Source organism: Vanessa cardui, chromosome 22, assembly GCF_905220365.1.
Source record: "Vanessa cardui chromosome 22, ilVanCard2.1, whole genome shotgun sequence".
Taxonomy (NCBI): Eukaryota; Metazoa; Arthropoda; class Insecta; order Lepidoptera; family Nymphalidae; genus Vanessa; species Vanessa cardui.
This window is the reverse complement of record NC_061144.1, coordinates 1,846,095-1,873,731: the sequence shown is the minus strand read 5'-3', so window position 1 is coordinate 1,873,731 and position 27,637 is coordinate 1,846,095. Positions and strand designations below refer to the sequence as shown.

Below are 27,637 nucleotides of genomic sequence, written 5' to 3'. Positions count from 1 at the left end.
TTTAGTTAACCTTCTTAGGTGTAGATGGCGCTTATCAACAGAAACAACATGTCTGTCAAAATATATTTATTTCATCTTTAACTTCTGTTGTGTGGTTTCAGCGCATCTTTTTTGTCTCGCAAATATTATACAAATTTGATTGTGTGCCATATGAAATACTGGTGAACAATTTACGTCACTACGATTTAAGAGACACGGATTCAGGAGGTGATATTAATGAAAGGAAATACTAGTTGGAATATAAGGGTGCCTCAAGGACATATTATTGGCCCTTTTCTCTTACTTATTTCTATAAATGACATGCCGTGTTTTTAAGGAATCAAATTTCAGATGGTTTTTACTTGCTAATATTTCTTCTATAATTTTTTTAAATAAAATGACGTTTTTCGATGTATGCAATTAAGCAATGCCTCCTCTGAAATATTATTATTATTACAAGAACTTATAGGCTATTTCATCGATATAAAATTAATTTAATAATTTGTTTATACAATATTTGTTAAATTTCAGGAAAAGTCGGTGGAGTTTTTTTTTTGCCAGTTTTTCTCGGACCCGTGTTTATTTTACTGGTGGTATATTTTTGACAATCAGTAAACAATGTTAGAGTTTAAGTAAATAATTAAATGTATATTATTATGTGAGTAAAGAGTTTGACATTAACTTTGAAGTATGGGTGTGCCATGAGAAAGGAGATGTAGTTTTAGTGGGAAGAGAAAAAAAGCGCTTAAAGCTAAAAATTATTATAAAAATATAACAAAACGGTTTTACGGAAAATCTTTAAAAGCAGTTAGTTTATTAATTATTCGATTTTTGTTTTAACAATCAATCAAAAAATGTAAGGAGTACAAGGCATTTCGGGACTGTTCTATATGGAGAAATATTATTCTTTTATGTGTTTGACCAAACACAACCCACAACAAAATATGATGTAGTCTTCATATAAGACTTAATTTATACAAAATTAAAAGATTACAATTTTGCTTTATTTTTCTTTTCAAGAACTTTAGAGCAAATTGGCTTCCATAATCATATTCTTTGATTCGTGACCAAATATTTACATATTTTTATTTATCCAATGTATGTATTTTCCTACATCAGTAAACACTACATAATAATCCGGATCACATATCGCCGCGTCGGTTCTTGACACGGTGAGTGAGACGATACCTCGAACGAACCAGGCTCCGTTCGTTTTGTTTGTATCCTTTGCTTCATCTGGTACAAATACTTGGAAAGCGCTTCCACTATCACCATTACATGCAGATGTTCCTGTTAATTGCATATATATTATTAATCCAGACGATCAAGTTGCTCAAAGAAGTGCCACTGACGCGCACGTTACGTACTCTCAATGTGATAGCAAACAGGGTGGATTGGTTTAGTTGCAGCCTACAGCCAATAATTGGATTATATCCTATACAATATAGATATTCATGATTAAAATATTATTATTTAACGTGATGTAATATCGAATTGGGATAATCCTGTAATGATACGTATACAGTATTGCTTAATAAATAAATAAAATAAAATATTGAATAACACTATACAGGATAGAATGAGGTATACAATTACTAATGGAAAAACATACACAGACAAGAAAAATCAATGAAAGACTCAAATGTATTCTCATCTAAAACAGCGGATCCTCAAAACTGAATATGTTTCTTATAGAAGACCAGACTTACCGTTCCCATAGCCAGCACAGAATTTATTTTCGTTGAGGACGGTTGCGTAGAAAAGAGGATTACTCTTAATGCAGGTGTTATCCGATACAATCGGCATTGAAGCTTGATTTAGGTGATGTGATAACGAATCGTTAATATCGAATCCCCATCCTACGATCTATAAAAATACATAATAATGGTAATTAAAATTTTTCTTCATGAACACAATTTCTGTTGGAAACGAAGCACAAATATTTAATTGAAATAAACACATAGTTTATTTTTTAAACATCGTGAGGAAACCTGCATGTGTTTCATTTCATGTGAGGAACTTTCAACAAAATTCTGCCACACGTGCATCTACCATACCGCATTGGACCAGCGTGGTATAATATGCTCATAACGTTCTCCTCAAAGGGAGAGGAGGCTTAGCCAACAATCAATAAAACGGTTCTCTGAGTACTAATATTGTCATTCGATTTAAATATTAAATAATTTAAAACAATCGATATCTATATACATACAATAATACTATAAAGTTTGCAGGAATTTTGAAGTAATATTCATAGGCTTAAAGAAAAGCTTATAATAATATTAGAACGACAAATTTTGTTTTAAAACAAATCCGACGAAGACGTTCTTCAAGATTAGTCGACTTGGGACTTGGAAACTAGAAAATATTGCAGAACGACCTTATAATCTAGATGCAATAATCGTGCAAAATGTCAATAAAATTAAAATATACTTACGGTACCTAAAACTTCTTTAGTCGGTAACCTCTCAATAGCTTTGTCGTACCATAGGCAGGCTGGCTGGACGTAATCAGTGAAAATAACCTCAGTTTTCAATTTTATCAAAGAAATGTCGTGGTCTAGGTGCCTGTGGTCAAACTTGTCATGCAGGATTATTTGATGAACCTGATAGTACGAAATAATGCAAAGTCAATAAATCTTTCTTGGGGCAAGGTATCCATTTCTATAATAAAATTCCGCAGACATTTTTAACTTTGCCGTCTTGTAAATTCAAATCGTTTATAAAAAAATACATTGGTAAAAAAGGCGTATTATTCGATACAAGATTTTGTAGATGATAAAAAAGCGTGGAATTAATACCTGTTGACTTCCAGGCAGGATATATTAATTTAAAAAATTGTATTAACTAACATGACTGTACTTTTTTTTAAATGTCGAAAAAGAGTAACTACTGAGTTTCTTGCCGGTTCTTCTCGGTAGAATCTACTTTCCGAACCGGTGGTAGCTTCACTTAATTGTTATATCACGATTCAAAAGTGCTTGAAAAAGCCCACTTGAATAAAGTATATTTTGATTTTGATTTTTGATTTTGAATGAAAAACGATATAATTTCGGCCTAATAATAAGAAAGAAGAAACTTATATAATTAAGATCTTAAAGAGAGCATGCAAGGGAGTAGAGGGCATCCGTGGAAAAGGTGGCATAAGGGTCTAAGAGCTACGTCATGATATCGCTTGCTCCGGTAGCAACCTCAGCGATAAGAAACAGATCATAGACATACACCAATAATGAATTAATGGTACAAAGATGTTTCAAAAAATATATTACATAAAATTTTGTATCTATTCTGTTGACCGTTGAAGAGTTCCTTTGTCTGGGCCAACCCTACTAGAATCAAATAATGTTTACTATAAAAACTCATTTCAACCAAACAGAATAAACGTGTCAATTTTCAACTCATATGGTAAGAAGAATTATTTATCGTAAAGAGTTTTAGCGTTTGAAGAATTGAGCATAACAAACTTACTAAAATTGCATGTTTGATGAATGGTTGTATAGAAATGCATATTGTTTATCACCGATTATATAATGTTCACCTCTTAATCTTAGGATAACCTAATGAAATGATCTTACAATAACATACTTCTCTTTCTTGAGTTCCAATATCGCCACCTATTAAATTGTATTTTCCAAGGACGACGCTCAATACTTCTGGTAAAAGCTTTACGCCTCTCGAAGAAGTACAATGTGCAGCTGTAGGGTGTTAAAAGAAAAAAAAGTGTTAGGACATTTTATTAATCAAGTCGAAAATTCAGTAAGTCGAAAATTCAGTAAAACTGAGAATAAAAGAAGTTAAGTTTCCATTATTAGCACGTTCACTAATTAATAATAATTAATTAACAATTGACAAACGACCATATTGCAAAACCTTTCTGTCGGCAAAGACATAAAAATACAAATATGAAATATATTCGACTGTTCTTGGAGAAAAAAAATTACAAGTTACTATAGCACCAGCTATAGTTTTAAAAAAAATCCAAGTATAAGCCACATAAACAATAAAACATAACATATAAGATTGATACATATACATATACGAGTAGTCGCCCGCGCCTTTGTTCGTGTATTAGGGTGTTGGTTGTAATGTGTCAGGCAAAAAAGTAGCCTATTTTCTTTCTTGCAGTTCAAGTTTGCTTCAACAAAAGTTCAGCAAATTCGTTTCAGCGGTTTGGTCGTGAAATAGCAACAGACAGACAGACAGAGATGCTATTGCTCATTGCTGAGCTCTTACCTGTCAATACGAAGTACTCAGAGATGAGGGTGCCACCGCAAATATATTTTATAGATGAGCGGTCGAGTTTATATAAAGCTACATGCCATGGCCAGTCTCCAGGTTTCGTTGGTGCCCCGCTGACAATCAGCTCAGTGTGTTCTATCTTACGTCTTCCACAATTAGTCATTGGTTCTGTTATTGGATTTTCAGCGTGACCACGGTGACCTTCTATATACTGATCTAAGTATCCCTAGAAATTCAATACATTATTATTTTAGTCGAACAGAGAAGCCAATATAAATAACGTCTGACACTGAAACTGTTATAAAATATTTCTTATCGGCAATGCTCTTATAGACTATAGGCTCTAAAATTTGATGTCCCTTGTATTTTTAATTACACAGTTTTGTTTAATGTGATCGATCTTATGATTGGTTTAGCAATTAGACGGTTCAAGTAACTTTACCAACTAAACGATATCTAGTAAAACATTTATATATTTATTAATATGTCATGTTATCGTATCTATTATACTTTTTTTGATAGGACTGTCAAGAACACTTTTGTTGCAACGACACATAATATAGTGAACTGCAAATGTTTCAAAATCAGTTATGTTTGCCTAGTCAAGATTGGCACGTGTTTAGAACACAGTGTGAGATGTAAATCTTCCACTTGTGTATCCATTAAGCTTCATTTAATGACCGTGGTGGAATTCACACAAAATTTCTCATTGAATAAACATATTGATTGCTAAGAATTATAATTATAATATTACTTACCACAAGGGGTTCATTGCAGTATTCTTTAGTATTAATGTTGACACTTTTAAAATATGGAACTGTTCCTTGTCTCAAACCTTTGACAGTGAAACTAATGTAATTACTTGACTTGAAAAAATTTATAGTGAATGCATTGCTATCATATCTACTTGCAGTTATTCTTGCAAAACTTACGTCACTCTGTAAAAAAAAAAAGAATTTATGATATTCGTTTCAACCAATCTTCGTTGCGACATGTATTGCACAAACTTTTGAAGATACGCAACGTATAACCATGTTTTTCAACTTTTCTTAAATTCAATAATATTCGATAATTTATCTGCTCTTTAATTTTTTTACTAAGTAATTCTAATTTTATTCAAAATTACTTCTATCCCAATTTATACATTATGCTCGTTTCAGTAATCGCAACCATTCCTTTAGTCAATTCAGAATCTTTGATTCTTCCATGAAATCCTTAGTTTCACATTGGACATATGCTATATGTTTAACTTTTAAGAGATTGTCTATGCTTCGTCATAAACCTTCGATGGATACATAAATTGTAATGAATTATGGATAATTTGACACATAATTAAACATCTAAATATAAATCCATGATACATTTCAATCAAGAATTTTAACAGAAATTATGTATTTACCAATGTAACGCTCGTTTCTATGTCAAATTTTAATTTTATAACGCTGTATTTGGGAAATTGCTTTCTAATGTTGACGAAGTATGTATTTTCCTCTTCTGGAGGAAGTCCTGGTTCAAAAGACGCAAGTATATCCGTTGAACCATTACAGGGATAAGCAGCTAGCAGAGGATTACCAACTAAGGCCCATCCTGTATCATTATCACCGATTACATTGTAAAAAATGTTATAAAGATGTACAAGAGCTTCATATTCACATTTACAATTCCAGAATCTGAAAAATGCAATAAGAATATATTATTGTCTTTTATATCTACATTTATCACTAATAATATTAATCATTATCATCACATCAACTAGTTATTCCTCACTCATTATTCTCCAGCTTGTAGACGTTTGGTATTCACAAACTCACGTTTATTTGTTACAGAAATCAGTCATACTTAATACACGTAGAATTTTTCGGAAATTTTTATCTCATGATTAACTCCTAACAGTTTTTGTTTGGTCAAAAATCCGCAAAAATGGATAATGAAACCTCAATAAAACGAGAGCATTGAAAAAGTAAATAACAATGAGGCTTTTTAGATTTTTCTCTTATCTTTTCGAGTTTTGGAACCATATAGAATCTAATTCCTAGGTCGTTAGCGTCAAATAGGTATAACTTGTCTTCACGTGCCCTAGACTTTATTAGCCTTTTCACTTCTGTCTGATTCTAGTGATACGACCACTAAAAGTAATATTTAGCATCAAATAGAACATTACACAAATTATTTTATTCCGTCATTGAGAGGGAGCGTCTAGAAATTTGTTTGATGATTACTAAACAAAGAGCGAATAGCAGAGAGCATAGTATGAAGATCAACAGTTAGTAAATATTATTAATTTCATATAAATTCATTTGTTTTTTAGAAATTATAATAAGAGTTTTAACAGAACGCTTACCTTTGTCATATAAATGCTGATTTTATATTAAAATATTTACAAATGCACAATATTCCATATGTTTTTCCTTGTAAGATACCAATGCACTATTAATACGATAACTTGTTGCCGGCGTGATCTTGGCTCGACTAGCTTTATTAAAATATAAAAAAGCTAAAACGTAGATGTAACAAGTTATATAAGATCATCAACAATAAATCTCTTGATGTTAAAGGATAATGTTTATTTAGGTATATAAATTCGCTGTACTTATGACTTTATAAAGTTGTAATCGTATTCAACAAATGTTGCTTAGCTAATGACGTTTTGCAAATATAAAAAGACGTATAATTATAGAACTTAGAAGGTACCTAAATGCTTAGTACTCAGGACTCAGAGCTCAGAGGTACTGTCGGTTTTTAGTGGGTATACCATTTACCGATGAAAGCCACATAGTCTTCCGCTTCGGGGTAAACGTGAAAATGCATTAACCTACCTAATAAAAAAGAGGGAGACTTTGAATTTGATTTCAACAACTGATGACTTTGTTTTGTAATGAATAAATAATAAACTAAAAGGCCTTCGATCCTAATGTTTTATCAATAATAAATTATAATATATACGTATTGCAATTTAGTTTTGTGTGTTAAATATTCAACTTTATTTTTATATTGCATAATTTTTTAAATTTTTATATTAAGAATTAATAACATTAAATGCTTAAATATATACAAATATGAAATAAAACTAGTTACTGTATAAATCTTGACCGCGTGGAATGGTGGCAAGAATGCTAGCTATACTACTATGCTATAATACCATTAATAAGTAACATACTTAATAATAAATAACATAAGAATGATATATTACATATTTAATATGTTTTTTCTTTTTTAAGTTTACGTAATCATATTTTCCTTGATTGCATATTAAATAAATCTACTGAACTCATCTTGTAATCAAGTTACTGAGTTTTCTTGGTATCATCAGCAGCCGTAGTATGCTCTATAAGTACAATAAACTCTTCGAGATCTGAGGCTGTGTTATACAAACTATTGTAACATTTAATGTCGGTAATATATACCACGATTCAAATAAAATGTAGTAAATTGAATATCCGATATTTTTATTGAACTTTTATTTTCGATTTTATCGTTCTTGATTTTTGATCACTTGAGGTATCTCTTTTGTTCGCGTTCGAAATATAAATTAAAAAAAAAATGAATAGAAAGTTCATCCTCTAAAATTAATATTCTATCCGTTGCTGTTACTACAACATGCATTCAAGCCTCTAATAAAGCTGTTGTAAAAGTCAAGGTCAAAGACACAAGCATCCATGATCACGATGATCCATAATAAAAATATAAACTCGTTTCTTTATAATATCTCAAAATTTATTCAAAGTAAATACTATTTGTTCTCCGTGGTGAAACAAAATGTCGCAAAGAAACATATATCCAGCATATGTTATAGGTATATAAATTCGCTGTACTTATGACTTTATAAAGTTGTAATCGTATTCAACAAATGTTGCTTAGCTAATGACGTTTTGCAAGTATAAAAAGACGTATAATTATGGAACTTTGAAGGTACCAAAATGTTTAGTCACTCAGGACTCAGGGGACAGGGGTACCATCGGTTTTTAGTGGGTATTCCATTTACCGGTGAGAGCCACATACTCTTCCGCTTCGGGGTAAACGTGAAAATGCTTTTTCTACCTAATAATAAAGGGGGTGACTTTGCATTTGATTTCACAGGTTTGAAGTTGTTGTGTCATAATGAATAAATAATAAACTAAAAGGCCTTCGATCCTAATGTTTTATCAATAATAAATTATAATATATACGTATTGCAATTTAGTTTTGTGTGTTAAATATTCAACTTTATTTTTATATTGCATAATTTTTTAAATTTTTATATTAAGAATTAATAACATTAAATGCTTAAATATATACAAATATGAAATAAAACTAGTTACTGTATAAATCTTGACCGCGTGGAATGGTGGCAAGAATGCTAGCTATACTACTATGCTATAATACCATTAATAAGTAACATACTTAATAATAAATAACATAAGAATGATATATTATATATTTCAAATGTTTTTTCTTTTTTAAGTTTACGTAATCATATTTTCCTTGATTGCATATTAAATAAATCTACTGAACTCATCTTGTTATCAAGTTACTGAGTTTTCTTGGTATCATCAGCAGCCGTAGCATGCTCTATAAGTACAATAAACTCTTCGAGATCTGAGGCTATGTTATACAAACTATTGTAACATTTAATGTCGGTAATATATACCACGACTCGAATAAAATGTAGTAAATTGAATATCCGATATTTTTATTGAACTTTTATTTTCGATTTTATCGTTCTTGATTTTTGATCACTTGAGGTATCTCTTATGTTCGTGTTCGAAATATAAATTAAAAAAAAAATGAATAGAAAGTTGATACATCCTCTAAAATTAATATTCTATTCGTTGCTGTTACTACAACATACATTCAAACCTCTAATAAAGCTGTTGTAAAAGTCAAGGTCAAAGACACAACCATCCATGATCCTGATGATCCATTATAAAAATATAAACTCGTTTCTTTATAATACCTCAAAATTTATTCAAAGTAAATACTATTTGTTCACCGCGGTGAACCAAAACGTCGCAAATAAACATATGCTGGATGAAAAATAAAGAAAGTAATATCAATAAATAAGCAAAACAAAATGTCCAAAATTGCTTCTTGTGGGATATTGGGACAATTATTATATTGGGACACAGGGGATATTTTTTCGTACTACAAAGAGCTATTATTAGATAAAGAATATAAGGTCGAGTGCACACTATCTAATTCATCATATTGGTATATTTTCATGACCAGGCTTCATGTTAAACATATTCTGGATAAGTCACAATATATCCCTAAGGTGTAATGCTATTCCAAACTTCATAGATAACGAAATCCGTAGCCGCTTTTGGTTGTCGAGTAAATCTTTATGACCGGTATCTTATACTATGAAGAAAAAATGACTGTCAACATGAAGTAATTTAATTAATAAACGGTTCACCAATGTGTATATATATATATTACCAGATATATAATATCTATTACCAGAGTTAACTATAGGTGAATACCAAGAGACTATGTGACAATAAACTAAAAAAATAGAAGTTGATGTACTGTTGTAAATTAATACAGGGTTTTACAAGTATACTTTTTATAGAAAAGAATAAAAATGATATAAATGGAGGATCTTTATAACGTTGTCGTAGCATCCCTTTTAAAAATGCACAAAAATACACGGATACATACCCATACACTCAGAATGCTCGGATGATTGAAAGTAACTATTATTGCTTTTGCTCTTGCTCCATTGACATCTGAAAGATGCGTTGCCGTTTTCTATTGTTTGCTAAAATAATAAAGGATGAATTTAGCCTCAGATTAATGTTGTCAAAAAATTACCAATTATAAAGATTCCCAGAACAGAAGCGACTACTTACTATTTTCCTGCTAGTTACCAAGCACATGATTGCTTCAAGGTAAAGTACCATTACATGATTTGTATAAAAAAACAAAGTAAATCTTTGATCATGTTCACATCAGGAAAATCTATGATTTTTTAGCAAAGCAAATATTAGTGCAAATTAATTTTTGTATATAGATGGAATAGTTAGTACTCGACCATCAGTAACTCTGCCTGCATCCCACGGTACGGTGTTCTTAATATATACGTGTTTGACATTTAACCTTTTATTGATAAAATCTTTGTTTAGACAATGTAGTTTTTCGAATATTGAATTAGAATTACATAATAATAAAAATATATAAACGTATTGTGATTACTATTATACAATCAATGTGTAATGTTTATACGAATACAGAAACGTATAAATAATTATAATTATTTTTCATGGTGTTCGCAGGTTGTTGAGTTTTAAATACTTCATTTGATCAATATTTCAAAAGTTCATATGATGAATTGGATAGTACTGACATTAGTCGTTTTTATTATAAACGCAGAATGTGATGATTCCGAGATAGTTTTAGGAAATCCACTAATCCATGCTCATCCTTGTAATGGAACAGATGATATCACAGTATCATATGAACCAGGTCTGGCACCAGAAGATGAGAACCAATATGGCGTTTACATTAGTCAAAATTTTAAAACTCAAACGAAGATTGAAATAGCGCTTGATGCATATGCAAATGTTACTTTGGTAAGTAAAACGTTTCTCTAAGCACTGTACCCATCACCATCATCTTCCTGCTCTTATCCCAATGTTCATGCTCTATCACGTTCACCCACGTTCATGCTCAAAACCTTCCTCGCAGTATGTTCCTCATTCCTCTGCACAATATGCCCATACCATGATAGCCGTCTCCCACATAACTTCTCGGCTATCGGTGTCGCTCTTCCTCTTATGTACTCATTCTTTACTCTATCCATTCGCATAACACCACACGTACATAAGAACTGTATAAAATGTGTATGTTTTTTTTATATAATTAAATTAATTAGAGTTTTTGATTTTGATCACATTGAAAATTTTATTTCAGAATGACAAAGATTATGCTAGAGTTTTTGGTAACAAAAACTACGAAATACGTTTTTTCAAAGATCATGTTGGTATTGGATTTAGGATTACAGGAAAACCATTTGCCAAAGTACCCTACATAACGAGCCTCATTATAAACAGTAAGGAATTCTGCAGTCAACCATTACTGGTAAGTCAAATTGTATTTATTTCTTCATTTATAGTAACAAAATTGTCTTATAAATAAGGCACTTGGTAGAAATGTTGTTTTTTTTGTAGCAAGATCAATATTTTTAGACTTTTAATTTGAAGTAAAACCCAATAATTCATTTATGTTTTGTTTATTATATAATTATAAATTCTTTCATTTTCTAGGGTTACCTGGATGAATACATATTAGGTTACAAGGATCAAGCATAGTCTGATTGATAAATCAATTAAAGCTTCTGAAGTATGCCAACTGAGAGACGTAGTCTCAATCTCTATTTAAACTTGTATTTTCTCCAATAATTTATTTAAATATAAATAAAAAAATCCATGTTATTTACTTTATTCCCTTATTGTTTACTTGTTTTTTACCTTCTAGCTGGATACGATAAGGGTCAGTTAGGATAACTGTTAAAGTTTTGGGTAAGCCTTGTTGCGCAGACCCTTATTTTACCTCTGTCACGGTAAACTATTTGTTTAACTTGGCTAACAAAAAAAATTCCCTGCAAAATTAAAATTTGAATTTTTACAAAGACTTTTGAATTTTTTAATCGACATAATTAAACAACATTTGGGGAATTTTAGTTCAGAAACGAATACTATGACCCAAGAAGGATTTATTGACTTTACAGAATAGGAAATAAATCGTTATGCAAATATGAATATTCCAACTTAACAATTCGAAAGGAAGTTATAAGTCCAAGATTATAAAACTACCAGATGACTCTCTTCTCAGATTTAATATCTGCAATATATCAACAATAACATTCCACACAAATTACACCTGAAACAAAAATTATTTTCAGAAGAACAATATTCATCACGAGGCGGACAAATGGGGAATATTCATCCCTATTTAACCTCCTTAAGAATATAATTTTGAAATGCTATATACTGACCGCCTTTTAAAAAACTCAAGACTCATGTTCTGAGCATAAGTTATAATTACTGTTGAGTACGTTTCAAACATTGATCCTAATCCTAATTTTAAAAGAAATACTTTATTTAGGTGCACATTTATATTGGAATATTACGTTTATGTAATTTAACGTATCCCATATGTACATAGCCTAACGTGTTTACCACAGCTTCGGGTATTGTAATTGTTTGTTAATTGATCAATTGTAATTGAGACGTGTAAACATATACATCATTTATATAAATATATATTTAATATTCAACTATCGATTTACCAATTAATTGAATTATATTAAAAATATGATTAAAATAGTATGTGCTTTGATGTTTCTTCTATTAAAAGTGGAAGCTGATGAAAGTGACTTCGATCCAGTTGGGAGCCCATTGCTCGTTGAATATCCATGTCTGGATTCCAAGGATATTGTCACTTGGTTTGACCCTGGCTTACCACCGAGGGAAAAAAATAGATATTACATCCTCATTAATAGATATTTTCCAGCGAATTCTGTAATACAAATGGCTTTTGATTCGGATGTGAATATTATGCACAGACACGAGAAAGTAAGTATTTTTTTATCCATTTTCATCTCATATTCTGATGTTAGAATGACTAACTGAAAAAATAAACATACAGCTTTTTATATACAACATGATAATTATTATACAATGTAATTATAGATTAAAGTAGATGCGCTTTGTAGTTTCTTTTTCGGTTTTCTGTCAAGTGTAATTGCATTTTGTTGATATTTGTATATCATCACATAAGAAATATTAGTAAAAGTGGCCTAATTATAAGAAGCATATTTAAGCACCTAAGATCTATTATGATGTACTCGTTGGTGAAGAAGAGCATCACGGGGTCTGCTTGTATTATCAAATTCTGCCATATGTTTTAATGTAAAACTGAGATATTGGATCAGATTACTGAAAAGGTTAAAAGTATTAAGTTCTTCAGTCTTCAGGAACAATAAATATCTAAGTTCCTGGGGTTGGCGGTACATTGTAGATATAACGAATAATTAATATTTCTTAGGTCAGCATTTTGTTGCTAACCTAAGAAATATTAATTATTCGTTATCGCTGTTTATAGGCGATAGGGGACCACTCCAAATCAACATCAAGTGGTTTGTTTGTCCGTCCCTTCATTTTATTTTTACAATTTTAGAAGAAAAATGGAACACTTACCAAAATATTTGTGGGTAGCAACGAATCCCTAACGTTAACTTTTGTATCTGATCTCATGGGATTTGGATTTATTGTGAAAGGCGTCGTTCCTGGAATAAATCCATATTTTGACAGCTTAAGTATAAATGGCGAAGAAGTCTGCAATCAACCAAATGTGGTAATTAAAACAATTTAATATTTAATCAGTATATCCTTCACGAAAATCATAATTGAGTAAATATTTTTAGTATTTAAATAAAACTAATTATAACGGATGAATCGCGTATATTAATTATTTTTAAACATCCCGACGTTTCGAGCACTTTGCAGTGTTCGTGGTCACGGGTATTTTTAGTACCCATAAAATATTTCCGTACAAGTACGATTGAGCTGATATTAAGAGTAACTAAAACACTTTTTGATTCTTCATTTGATTGACTTTAAATTGTTCTACAGTCGGTTTCAATAACTTCTCTGTTTATTCCTTTATAATTTAATTTACTATAGTCTCAAATTATATTTAATTTAATTAACATACCTGTTCTGTTTATTATGTGCAATGAATAAGAACCAAATTTCTTGCTAGTTTTTCTAGAATCTACATTCCCAAATAGTGATCTTAACAGTAAACATTATCCTGTAAATGATTCAAAAGAGCTTGTAACCTATTCTTTTGAAAAATGTTTTGAATTTTCTTAATAGTCTTATATGTAAAATTATATAAGGGATACCTGGAAGGTTACATAGCAGAGACATTAGATAAGGGCCCACAAAGGAATTGTGGACATCGGAAGATAGATCACACGGAGCTGATAGTCGAAGGAACTCGAACTAAGCCTGGGGACTGGCCGTGGCATGCAGCAATTTTCAGGCTTAAAAATAAAGTCTTGCAATACATTTGTGGTGGAACATTGATCTCCAAAAATTACTTATTATCAGGTAAATAGTTCTAAAAATATTGGGTTTTGTTACACTTTTTTTTTTCTATCAGTATTTATTTATTTACTTTGACTTAATATAATATAACTATTGGTTAATTGGTTCTTTGTATCTGTCTGGCACCAACTTTGTGTGCCTCGATTTGAAGGTTGAGTAAATCTACACACGCCAAGGACAAAAATTAGTTCCCAAGGTTGGTGACGTGTTCAGGATGTAACGGGTGGTTAATATTTTGTTATCGTGCCAATAATTATGTGACATTGCTTACTTATTTTAATATAAGTTCATTGTATTCCTGTGTTGAGGCAATTGTGTCATGTATTTTTATAAATTATTAATAGGAAACTTAGATAAAATGCTCCAATAATAATATCTATGTAAAAATGGTTTTCATTTTTCCTAAGAACTAGAGTTACTTGTGTTCATCGGACCATACAAATTAACAGATATTTTTCTTATGTTATTTCAGCTGCTCATTGTGTTACTATAAGAGGAATTCCAGTTCCATCCGGTGACCTGAATGTTGTTCTTGGAAAGTATAATTTGATTGGAGGTGATGTTGGAACTCAAGAACGAGCGGTATGTACCCAATTTACTTATCTTGCTCCATTAAAAATATACGTGCAGCATGCACGATCACGTGCTTGCTTGTTAGGTTCTCAAAATGTATTCCACTACCAAATAGGTACTTATTGTTATGTATTGGATGAAAACTTGGAAGATGAGCGAGCGGGCATACGTAGTCAATCGTATTATGAGAGTTACTGAAGAGAGAAGACTTGGTTACAGGCTTAGTCACTCATCAGATATTTTACCGCCAAAAAGCAATACATAATCCTTTTTGGCATGAATTGCATTGTTGCATGATTATTGAACACAACAGAATAAGAGTTTTAGTCAGTCACGAGGATAGCTTCGCTATTTCACACTAAGACAGTTCCTGATTAAGGTACCTTTATTTATACTAATATTATAACTGTGAAAGTAACTCTGTCTATCTTTCATGGTGAAAGACAGACATACAGACAAACCACTGAAGTGTATTTGATCAAATTTGCTACGAAGCAAACTAGAACTCCAAGAAAGGTCATAGGCTACATTTTTTTTGTAACTATAAAATAAAATATGACAACCAACCATTTAAACAAGAGCGAAGTCGCGGGTGACTAGCAGTTTATAGTAAAAAAAAGTTTGTATTTCTCTTCACCCATCCTGTGGCTGGAAATAATCATAGATACGTCTCAGTATAATGAGTCATGTTAATTTAATTATGGCATATTGGTTCTGGTGCGGTTTTCCTTAAATTTGCAACAATACTATATGATAAGACTAATGACATTGTATTCTATTTAGATTAATGTCGACGTATTGTCTTGGGATTTTTAGGTGTTTGTTTATTGTATCATAGGCGGTGGCTTAGTGCCTATAAAAAGTGCTACATATCACAGGCTTCTATATTCAAATCAAAGATTTACTTGATGAACTCGTAGTAGAAGTGATTGAATTTTTCTGTTACGAAATTGGCACTCAAAGCGTCAAATTCGAAGAAGTAATGTTTACAGTCCCCTGCCTCTGAAAACATAGAAAGTCTCTTTACCTGAACAATCTATACTCAAACTCAAACTCAAATAACTTTATTCAATATAGAAGCATTACACTTTCTTTTTGATGGTCAATTGAAACACTACCACCGGTCCGGAAAAGAAAATACCCTGACCTGAGAAGTACCGGCGAAAGAAACTCAGCGGGTGTTTTTTTTTATTTGTCTCATATATTATTTAAACAATTTAGTATGAGATGAAATAGCTTATATACTTAATCTTAACACCTGACGATCAACCCAAAAAGGCGTGCGACGCCGTGGCTTACAACAAGTCATAATTGTTTTAATTTAATAAATTAACTTGATTAGAAATTACACCCGTTTGAGATTATAGTATTCATAGATCAGTGTAGTCTGGATAGCGGTGGTACCCATACTGTAACTAGCAACTTTATGTGCTTCGTATTTTCTTTAATGATCACAAAAAAAACGACCTTCGTGGTCGTCATCAATTATGTGTTTCATGTATTGTGTTTCCTGGTCGAGTCTATATAGAAAAAGTTCATTAGTTTCTATATTTTCTTCGATCTTGTTGTTTGTGGTACCGTCGTTACTTTTTGGATTTTCCACAACACAAGTGCTTTAGCTGCTTACATTGGGATCAGAGGAATGTATGTGATGTTGTTCAATATTTATTTATTTATTTAAATGATGCAAAATCAAACGTAAATTTTCAGATCCACAAAGTAATCGTTCATGAAAAATTTAACCACATGAATCTTAATAATGACATATCTCTGCTAAAATTTAAATCTGAAGCCACATTTACTGATTATGTACAACCTGCCTGTCTGTGGTTCAGCAACGCTGGTAACGAAGATGATCATTTGGCCACAGGACAAATTTTTGGAACAGTAAGTTATGCAATATAATTATATTAATCTCGCAAATGTTGCAAATGTCCATGGGTGGTGGTGATCACTTTCCATCAGGTGAGCCTCCTGCTCGTTTGCCCCCTTTAACATAAAAATAAATAGATAAAATAAAGTCGAATAAATAAAGAAGGAGTACATTTACACATTGTTGTAAAATTACTATCTGTTTGGAATGAACTTGACGTTAAGAAAATTACGCATATTAAATTTTTATCATATACTTAACCTTTTCAGATTTGTATGTGGGGAAGTGCCATAAAATATTTAAAGTTTGAAATGCAGTATTACATTTGTGCCATATTTTAGATTGTAGGTTGGGGCTATGATAGTAAAGATGCTTTAACGCGTCAGCTGCGTCAAGCGAAGATACCCATGGTCTCAGAAAATTCGTGCATTAAGAGTCATCCTCTATTTTACGCAAATGTTCTGGATGGCAATAAATTTTGCGCTGGATATCACAATGGTAATGCAGATATAAAATTATGTTTGGTATTTCGCTTTTAGTATATATAAAGTAAAAAGAGAGTTGCTGCACAGGTTCGCCTAATTTGATAAACAAATCTCTCTTCGATTATTATTCGATAAAATAATCATACTAAAAATTAAGTGACAATTTACGAAGGAATTACACCCTAACGTATATTACCAATTAACAAAGTCTCGCGAGCATCGTCTCGAGATTGCTGAGTCCCAGTTCCAAAAGATCGCATCTCATTATGATCACATGTGTATTATATGGAACATATACTTTTCACAATAATTGTAGGGTATACCCTAAATGTCCAGAAAATAGCGTTTTAAGATTCAGTCAAACAAACTACCACAAAAAATTCTTGCTAATCGTGAAGATAAATTCAATTCATTGACAGTTTCAAGGTCAATGGTCTCGAAGCGAAGTGTCACTCGTCTTTTGTTATAGGTACATCTGCATGCAATGGTGATAGCGGAAGCGCCTTCCAGGTTTTCGTTGCTGACAAAAAACACGATTCGAATGTAGTTACAACTGGCGCTTGGTACGTTCGTGGGATTGTATCTGTGACAGTTGCAAGAACAGACCAGCCGATATGTGATCCGAAGCATTACGTCGTGTTCACTGATGTGGAAAAATATCGGACATGGATTGATGCTTATTTGGAAAACGAAAGAAATTGAAATATTTTTTGTCATGTCTTACTGTAATTATTATTAAAATTAATTTTATATACTACTAGTTTTACTGGGTTTCGTGGCTTTCCTGTAACGGCCTGGCCACGGGGATCGGCGGCGCGAAGGGCGGTGCGAATTGCGAATCGACAATTCGCGCTTCGCCGTTTGCAGGCCACGGGCAGTGGCGTTCGCCGCCGCGACTAGTAAGGACGTCCGACGGCAAAATGTCTTTATCTAAATTATCTCTATATTGTTTAGATAGTAATCGCCTTTTGGTTCAAGACCTAATATTTGGAAGAGATTGTGGAGTACATGATATAAATAAAACTCGGGGTATAGACGGGGAACTCCACAAGAAATACAGAATATTTCCAGATTTTTTTTTCGTGTATACTAGAATGAGTATTCAAACCTTCGATTATATTCTTGTAAATATTCAATAAAGTCGAGATGGCAGAATGGTTAGAACGCGTGCATCTTAACCGATGATTGCGGGTTCAAACCCAGGCAAGCACCGCTGATTCATGTGCTTAATTTGTCTTTATAATTCATCTCGTACTCGGCGGTGAAGGAAAACATCGTGAGGAAACCTGCATGTGACAAATTTCAGAGAAGTTCTGCCACATGTGTATTCCACCAACCCGCATTGGAACAGCGTGATGGAATATGTTCCAAACCTTCTCCTCTAAGGGAGAGGAGGCCTTTAGCCCAGCAGTGGGAATTTACAGGCTGTTGTTGAATATTATACCAGAATTAGAAAAAAAAGTCAATGCAAATAGAATTTTAAGTGCCGCTGAAAAATTGCGTATATATTTACCTATCAAAATATTATATTCATCTATATTATTCTACATTACCTATTTATTTATATACTTATGTTTGGGTAATTATTTTATTTATTAAAAAAGTATATATAATGTCATTTTTTTTCTTAAAACTAAAATAAAAAACAACTTCTAACTTTTAATCAGCCATTAACGTTAATTTCAATTATTATTATTATAATAATCGAAAAATATATATTATTGTAGCTTAAGTTACTCCTTATTATATCAGTTATCTACCAGTGAAAGTCTCGTTAAAATCGGTCCAGCTGTTCCAAAAAATAGTCGGAACAAACAAAAAAATTGTAAATTTTTTTTTTGTATGCATACATATGTATGTATACAAGGTACATATAACATGTACCGTGTATACATACATATGCATTGAATAAAAAAGGACTATTTTAATATTACAAACAGACACTCCAATTTTATTATATGTATAGATGTAACTGAACTTGTGGTCAGTTCTGACTTCTGCTAGCTAGCGCAAAAACATGATGGCAGACAGTCGAGCCGAGCGTACGTAGGTACCGAATACTATGCCTACATAAATATTTCGGTACACATTCAGAAAGGCATATTTTATAATCTGAACGTAATCTTTGGAATATATAACATAATCCATCAAAATTATCAAAACCTGAGATGTGTAGTTTAATGACGAATTGACGTTACATCATTAATTAATTAATTATATGTACCTAAATAAATAAAAACAAAAATTCACCTTCACAATCAGAAAATTTTATTTTTATTTCTTCACACAACCTCTTCACTACATGTTTAAATTTATGCTGTGGATGACCAGATGTCCAAATAGGTGGTCTAGCTAATATTTCAGCAATATTAAAGTTTCGGTATTCATTTTTCGCCGCGAAAAAAACTAAACTCTTTTGATTCCAACGCGAATTCGCGGCGACTGCCGTCGACTACGTGATTTGCGCCGTCTGATTCATAGTTTTCGTTTAGCTCGCCGGCCGCGCCGCAGATCGCGCGCGCGATTCGCGCGTTACAATTCGCCGGTCGCTTCACCGGTCGCTGTTGCGCGTGGCATGCTCAGTACATGGCTATACGTTTGTTTCATTCGCAAGACGTTTCGCCGTTCGCACCGCGCGAATATTCGCGTCCGCGAATTTCCCGTGGCCAGGCGGTAAGGGAGGAGGAGGATGATGTTTGTTTCAAGTGTTACTGTAACACTTGAAAGAAAGGATACAACTTCTCATTTCATTGGTGAATTGATGATATCTTATATTGTTAAAATTTCATACAGTGACATTGTCTACAAGCGGTGGTGACCACTTGCCATGTTGACTAATTTCCCAATGTATCTATTTTATAATTACATAAAATATAACTTAGATTTTAAGATGGATAAGTTACTTTATAAATCTAAAAGTTAATTTTACTGAAAAGAAATAGCATTCTAAAAATAAAGCGACCTTTTGTTTTTCCTATTATTTTATAACTGGTAATATTACATATTTGTTTAAATTATAAATAAAAAAAACTTGAAATATATTATCATGCCTGTCATATCTATGTCTGTCCCTAAATTTTTAGTTACTCCTGCCCTATTTTGGTCAAGTCGTCCCTTTATATAATCCCATAATAAATTTGTTAAGGATATGCAAACCCAGGTGCAAACTTTACTCCGTGTACAAGAATAAGGGATAAGCTTATAACGCCAAGTTTCCGACACCGCAAAGGCAATAAATCATTCTTGGGGCAAGGTATCCGAAATTCCATAGACATTTTTAACTTTGCCGTTTCATACATTTAAATCATTGGAAAAAAAATGTTGTACACTGAAATAAAAATTGGCAATGTCTAACAATAAGAATACTATCTTGAACCGATATAAAAAGTCATATTAGGTAACGAACTAAGCACCTACTCATTTATTTCATACTGTTAAATTATGTAGCAATATTATAGCTTAATTAGACTAGGTTCAAAATCTCTCGTTTACAATTAAAGACTACACAATTATAAAAAAATTGTAAAAGAAAAACCATAAGGCGGCAGAAATAGTGATTATTTAACAAAAGACAGTTCTGGTTGAAATATCTATTGATTTAAAAAAAAAAAAAAAACAAATGTCATACAAGTTGATAAGTACTTGTTCGGGCATTGTGCAAATAAAATTCTACCACTAAAATAGCAATATGTAGTGACTAGTACTTATATACCCGTGAGTTAGCTGATACAATAATAGTAGGCACAAGTCTCTAATTTCTTAGTCACTAAGTTTGGCGGAGTATTGTGCGCCAGCGCCAACATATCGGCGTTGATAACTTGTCAATTTTTTTTCACGTTGTTATTTATCCAATGAATGTATTTTCCTACATCAGTAAACACAACATAATAATTTGGATCACATATCGCCGCGTCGGTTCTTGACACGGTAAGTGAGACGATACCTCGAACGAACCAGGCTCCATTCGTTTTATTTGTATCTTTTGCTACATCTGGTACAAATACTTGGAAAGCGCTTCCGCTGTCACCATTACACGCAGATGTTCCTGTAAATATACGAGGAAATTATATTCATACGGCAAATCTAGTACCCTGTGTGAACAGAGGGCATTTACTCGGTAAAGCTTCGGCTAGCCGAAGAAAGACCACAGAGGTGTGCATTTGGAGAGGCCTAAATAGAGCTGCTGATAATTCAATTAAACCTTCCTCGGTGTTATTTCCTTACGTCCTTATGTCAAACAAGGCTTAAAAAATGTTTATTTATTTTTGTATATTATCGACGTGTCTATGCCCCTGGCATTGCTGATGCTCAAAACCAACGACATTCACGTACCATTAAAAAAAATCGAGTACGACTACAGGTTATATATTATATCACAATATCCACCTACTTAGAAATGCGCTACATATTTTTTGCATAATGGTATAAAATTCATTATTTTTAGTAAAGATAAAATACGATAATAGCTGCCACTAGGAGGTAGGTAACTGACAGAGCACGCAGCTTTCAGCGGTGTGTTAAGCATCATTCAAATCTTATACAAGACCTACTTAAATAACATAGGTCAGCCGAACTGCTTTTGAGTGAGAGATAGTGTTTATAATTAAAAGTCTCAGCCAAAATTGGTGGTCCCTAAAAATTTTAATATCTTAAGATTAATAAACGATATCTTAGACAAGTCAAAGCAATGTGTCTTTAAAACAATTTATTTATAGCAAGAAAGAAGAAGAAAACTTAGACTTACCATTTCCATAGCCAGCACAGAATTTATTTTCGTTGAGGACGGTTGCGTAGAAAAGAGGATTACTCTTAATGCAGGTGTTATCCGATACAATTGGCATTGAAGCTTGATTTAGGTGATGTGATAACGAATCGTTAATATCGAAACCCCATCCCACGATCTATAAAAAAATAAATACAGTATTAACATTCACACGTTCGAGCATTGGTTTTTAATACATATACAAAGTATATAATAGAAGTATACTCAAATCTAGGTAATGATGGTCTTTTATTAAAAATAAATAAAAGTATTGTATGTTCTACTTGATAGTTATTTTACTTTTCATAAACTTAATTCTAATGACAAGAGACGTTTTTTATAGCTGTGTTTTTTAGATGTGAAAAAAATTGAATTATTATATTATTTTTACACAACATACTAATAGACTTTAAAATATGTATTTGATAATTTACATGTAAGATTTATCGGACCCACAAATATGTTAAGGCATTTTGTGTCTTTCATCGGATATAGAAATAACAAGCAATCATAAATGGCACAGAAGGGATAACCTATCCTATCTTATATAAAAGTTAAATATTTGATAATAATTACCGTTCCCATAACTTCATTTGTTGGTAATTTTTCCAGCGCTTTGTCGTACCATAAACAAGCTGGTTGGACGTAATCAGTAAAAACAGCTTCTGTTTTCAATTTGATTAAAGCGATGTCGTTATCTAGATGTCTGTGGTCAAACTTGTCGTGCAGGATTATTTGGTGGACCTTATTATGAGAAATCAAGAAAATAGTTGTTAAATTTAATTTTAGTTGTTACGGCATGTAAGTGTTAATACTGTTGAAACGCCAACACCGACAAACTTTTTTATTAAGGGTAAAGTTTGGAGCGTTTGGTCATGATGTTCTCCTTCATCACTTAGCGCAAAATAAATTATGAAAAAAAATCAAGGACAAACACAGTCAGTGGTATTTGCTCATATTTGAATCTACAACATTCGGTCTTTAGATTGGTTTGTATTCGATACTGGGCATTCTGGGCTCCCAATTAGTGAATATTTTTATCAAAATAAAAATGTAATCAATTGATTTAAATTCAAATAAATCTAGTTTGAATTAATTTATCAAAGTTCTAAAGAATTTAATACAATAAGATGTGTTTTGGCATGAGACGAAGTGCTCTAAAATTGACCTGATAAACCTACTTCTCTTTCTTGAGTTCCAATATCGCCACCTATTAAATTGTATTTTCCAAGGACGACGCTCAATACTTCCGGTAATAGCTTCACGCCTCTTGAAGAAGTACAATGTGCAGCTGTAACGATTCCAAACGGACATTAGTATTTTATTAAATCTTAAGGAGAAACTTTTAGAGAAACATCAGAATTGTTTGCACGACATATATTATGTCCAGAATTCAAACTAAAATAGTTTGTTTTTATTTTGAGATATTTTTAATATTTCTAGACGATATGTTTCAAAAGCTAATAAAACTCTTGTAAAATTTTACGCTTTACAAAAAAATCAGTCTATTGACCTCATTCTTAGAATAACTCAACAGAAGAGTAATCTTCTGGACATTAAACATTCTGTTAAATTTGACACCATAATTTAAGAACTAGTCACAAAAGTACCTGTCAATACAACGTTCTCAGAGATAAGGGTTCCACCGCAAATGTATTTTATAGACGAGCGTTCTAGCTTGTACAAAGCCACATGCCAGGGCCAGTCTCCAGGATTCGTTGGTGCAGCGCTGACTATCAGTTCAGTGTGGCCTACTTTACGACGCCCACAGCTCGTTGCTGGTTCTCTACTAGCACTTTCAGCGTGATCTTGGTATCCTGATATGTACTGATCTAAAAATCCCTAATAATATTTGAATAAAAACATTGTAAATTGAAATTAACAAAGATATGATCTATTCTAAATTACTTATATACAATAAAGAAATCGCCTTTGGTGTAGGACACCAATAATTTGCTGTCGATGTCACCATATATGGATGACGACCTCCGTTGTTGAATAGTGTGTACACCGGTTTTCATGGGTTCCACTCTGAGGGTCCCAAGTTCAATTCCCGGCCGAGTCGATGTAGAATAAATAAAAACAAAACACTATTTTAAAACAAATGAATATGCACGAAAAAGTAATAAAAATATTTGCGTATTCAACATATTTTTTAGAGTCTTCCTAAGTTAAATGAAATGAAAAATATTAGACTACTTAAAAGTCGATTAACGATTATATCATGTAGTTATAATTATTGTTATATTTGGAGCCGGTGTCAGCCACGGTGCCCTTGCCCCAACAATCAAAAGAAAGAAGCGATACGAGCCCCTTGATTGATCCAGTATATTATTGTGTAAAAGATAATTTGTAAAAAACATATTTGTTAAAGTATTTTCGTATTGTTTTTTGATAGATATAATGTAGGGTTTTATTAGCTGACACCGACTCCAAATATAACAATAATTATAACTACATGATATAATCCAATATTTATTTATTATTATTTATGTACATCGGTTGGTCATTTAATTTTTATTTTTTGACAACTTTGCATCATCATCAATTAAATATAAGATTTAGTAGCCCTTAATTGTATGTAATACACTTACCCCGAGTGGTTTTTTGCAGTATTCCTTTGAATTTATTTTGACGCTTGTAAAGTAAGGAACTATTCCCGGTGTTAGACCTTTGACAACGAAACTAATGTCTTTATGTTCCTTAAAAAATACGATATCGAATGTATTACTTTCATATTTACTTGCCGTAATTCTTGAAAAATTTCGATCGTTCTGAAAAAAATAATAATAATTGGTTACGTATTAATTTTTAGATATTTGTTCTAAATTCAAATTTCGAACGGAGAGAGATGTAGACGATAAACATTACTCCAGAAATACTTGTGATGTAATCTATTCTATATTAGCAGACTATTCATGCAATGCTTTACTCAAGAAAAAAAACTATTAAATCAATATTCATAAAGTTATACCAAACGACAGTAAGTTTTGGAGGTTGTACTCCATTCATACAACAATAGCTGTGCTCAACAGTTACACGTTTTATATTGACGTGCCGAGCGTGAATTTCATGTTTTTGTATGTCATATAAAGCCGTAAGCACAGCAAGAAACTTTTCAGTATATTGTTGTAACTTATCAATTATTTGATTTAAGATGTTATTTAATTTTTAAATAAGGAGCACATTTATATTACATAGGTGGACCATCAAAATAAATACGTCACAGGATTAAATATTCACCAATGTAACGCTCGCATCTGCGTCAAATTTCAATACAATTCTGGAACTCGTTGGAAATTTCTTGTCTATAAAGGCAGTGTATGAGTTTTCCTCTTCCGGAGCCACCCCTGGCTCATATGATACTGATATATCAGTTGAGCCATTGCACGGACGAGCGAAAAGAATCGGATTACCGATGAAGGTCCATCCCGAATCGTTATCACCGTTTATATTTGGAAAAAGTACTAAAAAAACGTAAATTAGCTCCTGTTTCATATTCACGATTCTAGAATCTGGAAAATACAATTAAAATCATTACCGTCCTGGCTAACGCACATTTGCTGATACTAAATATACTACTTATGTTGTTTATTTACAACATTAGAGACTTCAAAAAATATTAGTATTTATCTATTTCTCCTTACTATTCAATCATGTATTGAAAACAAACGCATCAAAATCTGTCGTGTAATTTTGAAGCTCTAAGCATATATAGGGACAGACAGCGGTAAGTAACTTTGTTTTATACTATGTAATAATGATAATGATTTATTACACGGTGTTAAAACTTAATTTAACAATTGCAAGATGTGCAACAGACGGCTTTATCACTAAAGCGATAAGCAAATTTTGTGAAGAATACTAATAAAAATAATGTGCGGAGGTGGGCAAAAATTTTGATATATAATAATACACAATACACGTAACTATAAATATATTAAAGCGACAAATATAAATATTTAATTATATTTTTTTAAAACGGCTTGATATTGACCGCTTCATATAACTAAAGATTACGAATTACAAAGTTAAGGAGAAGCTTCAACATAGGACTTAGAACAGCAAGAAAAAGAGTGTCTTATTATCGACCGACTTCTAAAAGGAGGAGGTTATCAATTCGTCTGTATTTTTTTATTTTTTTTTATTTTTATTGGCTCCAAATATACCAATAACTATAACTACATGATATAATCGTTAATCGACTTTTAAGTAGTCTAATATTTTTTATTTCATTTAACTTGGGAAGACTCTAAAAAATATGTTGAATACGCAATTATTTTTATTACTTTTTCGTGCATATTCATTTGTTTAAAAATAGTGTTTTGTTTGAAGTCGGTTTTTCTTTTTGTTAAAATTTTATTTTTTATAGCTCACTATTTACTTTTTAGTAATCAAGTTTCATTTTTATTTTTACCAAATTAAATTAAAAAATCTTACCTGTAGTATTTAATAAATTATTAATATTATTCTCGAGAATCACAAAGCACGATAATTTGAATGATTTTCCTTATGATTTTACACCAAAACAAAGTCACTGACACTTGATAACCTGTTTCCCTCGTATACTATTTATTTGACCTTGATCTCGTCTCAGCTTGTGTTGTCATATTAAAATAAATGAAACCAAAAAGAAGTATTTAATGAAGCAGCATCTTCGAATTACTAATTTCATATAAATCTATTTTAGATTTATATTACAGTAACGTTATAATATACAGTCTTAGAAGAAAAAATCCATTTTTATTAGCATTAACAACAATATGCTAGTGCTGCCAATTCAAAAACAACAATTTACACAGAATTTTATTATTTATTTTTTAATATAATAATAATAAATGATTCAAATTAAAAAAATGGAATTATAAATATATATATTATTTGTTCTGTATACATTTTGCTAATTTGATATAAGAAAAGAAGACTGATTACGTATATTAAATAATACAACAAATGTTACATCGCTTATCAGTTTTGAATATTTCTAAGAAATAAGTTTACTGTTTTCTATAGCCAAGATTTAAATTATTGAGTTAGACATATTTCTCAGCAGAAAATCTTAGCAATTCAAAATTATATTACAATCATTTTTTCCATATCGATATGACGTTAAAACCTTCAAAATTTGATCATACTCATCTTTTAAAAGTCAGTAACCAATTTGCAGGCTTTACTTGTACCGTTTTGTTTACTGTATCAGTATCCATGGACATTCCTATTAGGGATGTTAAATAAGGAGTCCACTGAAGTCTGGAATCCAATTCTATTCCCAAAAACGCAGTTGGCTAATTCAAGACGGCCACCGTTTATAGATATATTATAATTTTGCTTTTTAACATTGGGTAGGGTACAATTACACATTGACTACGTATTAAAAATAGTGAAGTATCGTCAGCAAACAACTATATACCACGAATACTTTAAGATAGAAAATAAGATCATTTATATATACTAAAAATATAAACGGACCCAAAATTGAACCTTGTGGAACACCCACTTTTAACGTAGATCTAGAAGATTTTATCCCATTAATGAAAACTTAACGTATTATACATAAATACGTGCATACAAGAAAATAACGTTTAGTTTTATGAACGATTAAAAAATCCAGTACAGTTTTTGATAGTATCTTTAAG

General features: G+C 31.7%; 2 protein-coding genes and 1 long non-coding RNA gene across 5 annotated transcripts; 2 read left to right on the top strand and 1 right to left on the bottom strand.

The window, feature by feature from the left end:
* Positions 1 to 774: 774 nt before the first annotated feature.
* On the bottom strand, positions 775 to 26,593 carry LOC124539305 (chymotrypsin-like elastase family member 2A). 3 transcript variants are annotated; one of them, XM_047116662.1, is made up of 8 exons: positions 26,442 to 26,593; positions 25,245 to 25,516; positions 24,596 to 24,775; positions 23,612 to 23,843; positions 23,183 to 23,292; positions 22,578 to 22,745; positions 21,984 to 22,140; positions 775 to 1,269 (listed from the first exon to the last, which is right to left on the bottom strand). In XM_047116662.1, exons 2-8 carry the CDS (start codon positions 25,497 to 25,499, stop codon positions 1,055 to 1,057), a joined length of 1,317 nt encoding a protein of 438 aa, XP_046972618.1. In that variant the 5' UTR covers positions 25,500 to 25,516; positions 26,442 to 26,593; the 3' UTR covers positions 775 to 1,054. The 3 variants fall into 3 exon arrangements, with proteins under 3 accessions (XP_046972618.1, XP_046972617.1, XP_046972616.1); XM_047116661.1 differs by lacking the exons at positions 21,984 to 22,140; positions 22,578 to 22,745; positions 23,183 to 23,292 and adding exons at positions 1,689 to 1,845; positions 2,417 to 2,584; positions 3,564 to 3,673; XM_047116660.1 differs by lacking the exon at positions 775 to 1,269 and adding an exon at positions 20,716 to 21,284.
* Positions 10,052 to 11,254, top strand: LOC124539306. Its single transcript, XR_006967021.1, has 3 exons — positions 10,052 to 10,254; positions 10,469 to 10,765; positions 11,106 to 11,254. It is a non-coding gene; the product is annotated as an uncharacterized LOC124539306 (long non-coding RNA).
* LOC124539304 (chymotrypsin-like elastase family member 2A) lies at positions 12,412 to 17,957 on the top strand. Its single transcript, XM_047116659.1, has 7 exons — positions 12,412 to 12,769; positions 13,374 to 13,550; positions 14,098 to 14,311; positions 14,781 to 14,890; positions 16,592 to 16,768; positions 17,096 to 17,252; positions 17,709 to 17,957. Exons 1-7 carry the CDS (start codon positions 12,509 to 12,511, stop codon positions 17,939 to 17,941), a joined length of 1,329 nt encoding a protein of 442 aa, XP_046972615.1. The 5' UTR covers positions 12,412 to 12,508; the 3' UTR covers positions 17,942 to 17,957.
* Positions 26,594 to 27,637: the final 1,044 nt, after the last annotated feature.

Coding starts and splice junctions, on each gene's coding strand:
- LOC124539305 (XM_047116660.1), bottom strand. CDS start 25,499: ATGAAACAGGAGCTAATTTACGTTTTTTTAGTACTTTTTCCAAATATA. Junction 23,844..24,595: donor ACTGCAAAAAACCACTCGGG/GTAAGTGTATTA, acceptor AAATATTATTAG/GGATTTTTAGATCAGTACAT. Junction 23,293..23,611: donor TGAGAACGTTGTATTGACAG/GTACTTTTGTGA, acceptor GAATCGTTACAG/CTGCACATTGTACTTCTTCA.
- LOC124539304 (XM_047116659.1), top strand. CDS start 12,509: ATGATTAAAATAGTATGTGCTTTGATGTTTCTTCTATTAAAAGTGGAA. Junction 13,551..14,097: donor TCTGCAATCAACCAAATGTG/GTAATTAAAACA, acceptor AAATTATATAAG/GGATACCTGGAAGGTTACAT. Junction 16,769..17,095: donor CAGGACAAATTTTTGGAACA/GTAAGTTATGCA, acceptor GCCATATTTTAG/ATTGTAGGTTGGGGCTATGA.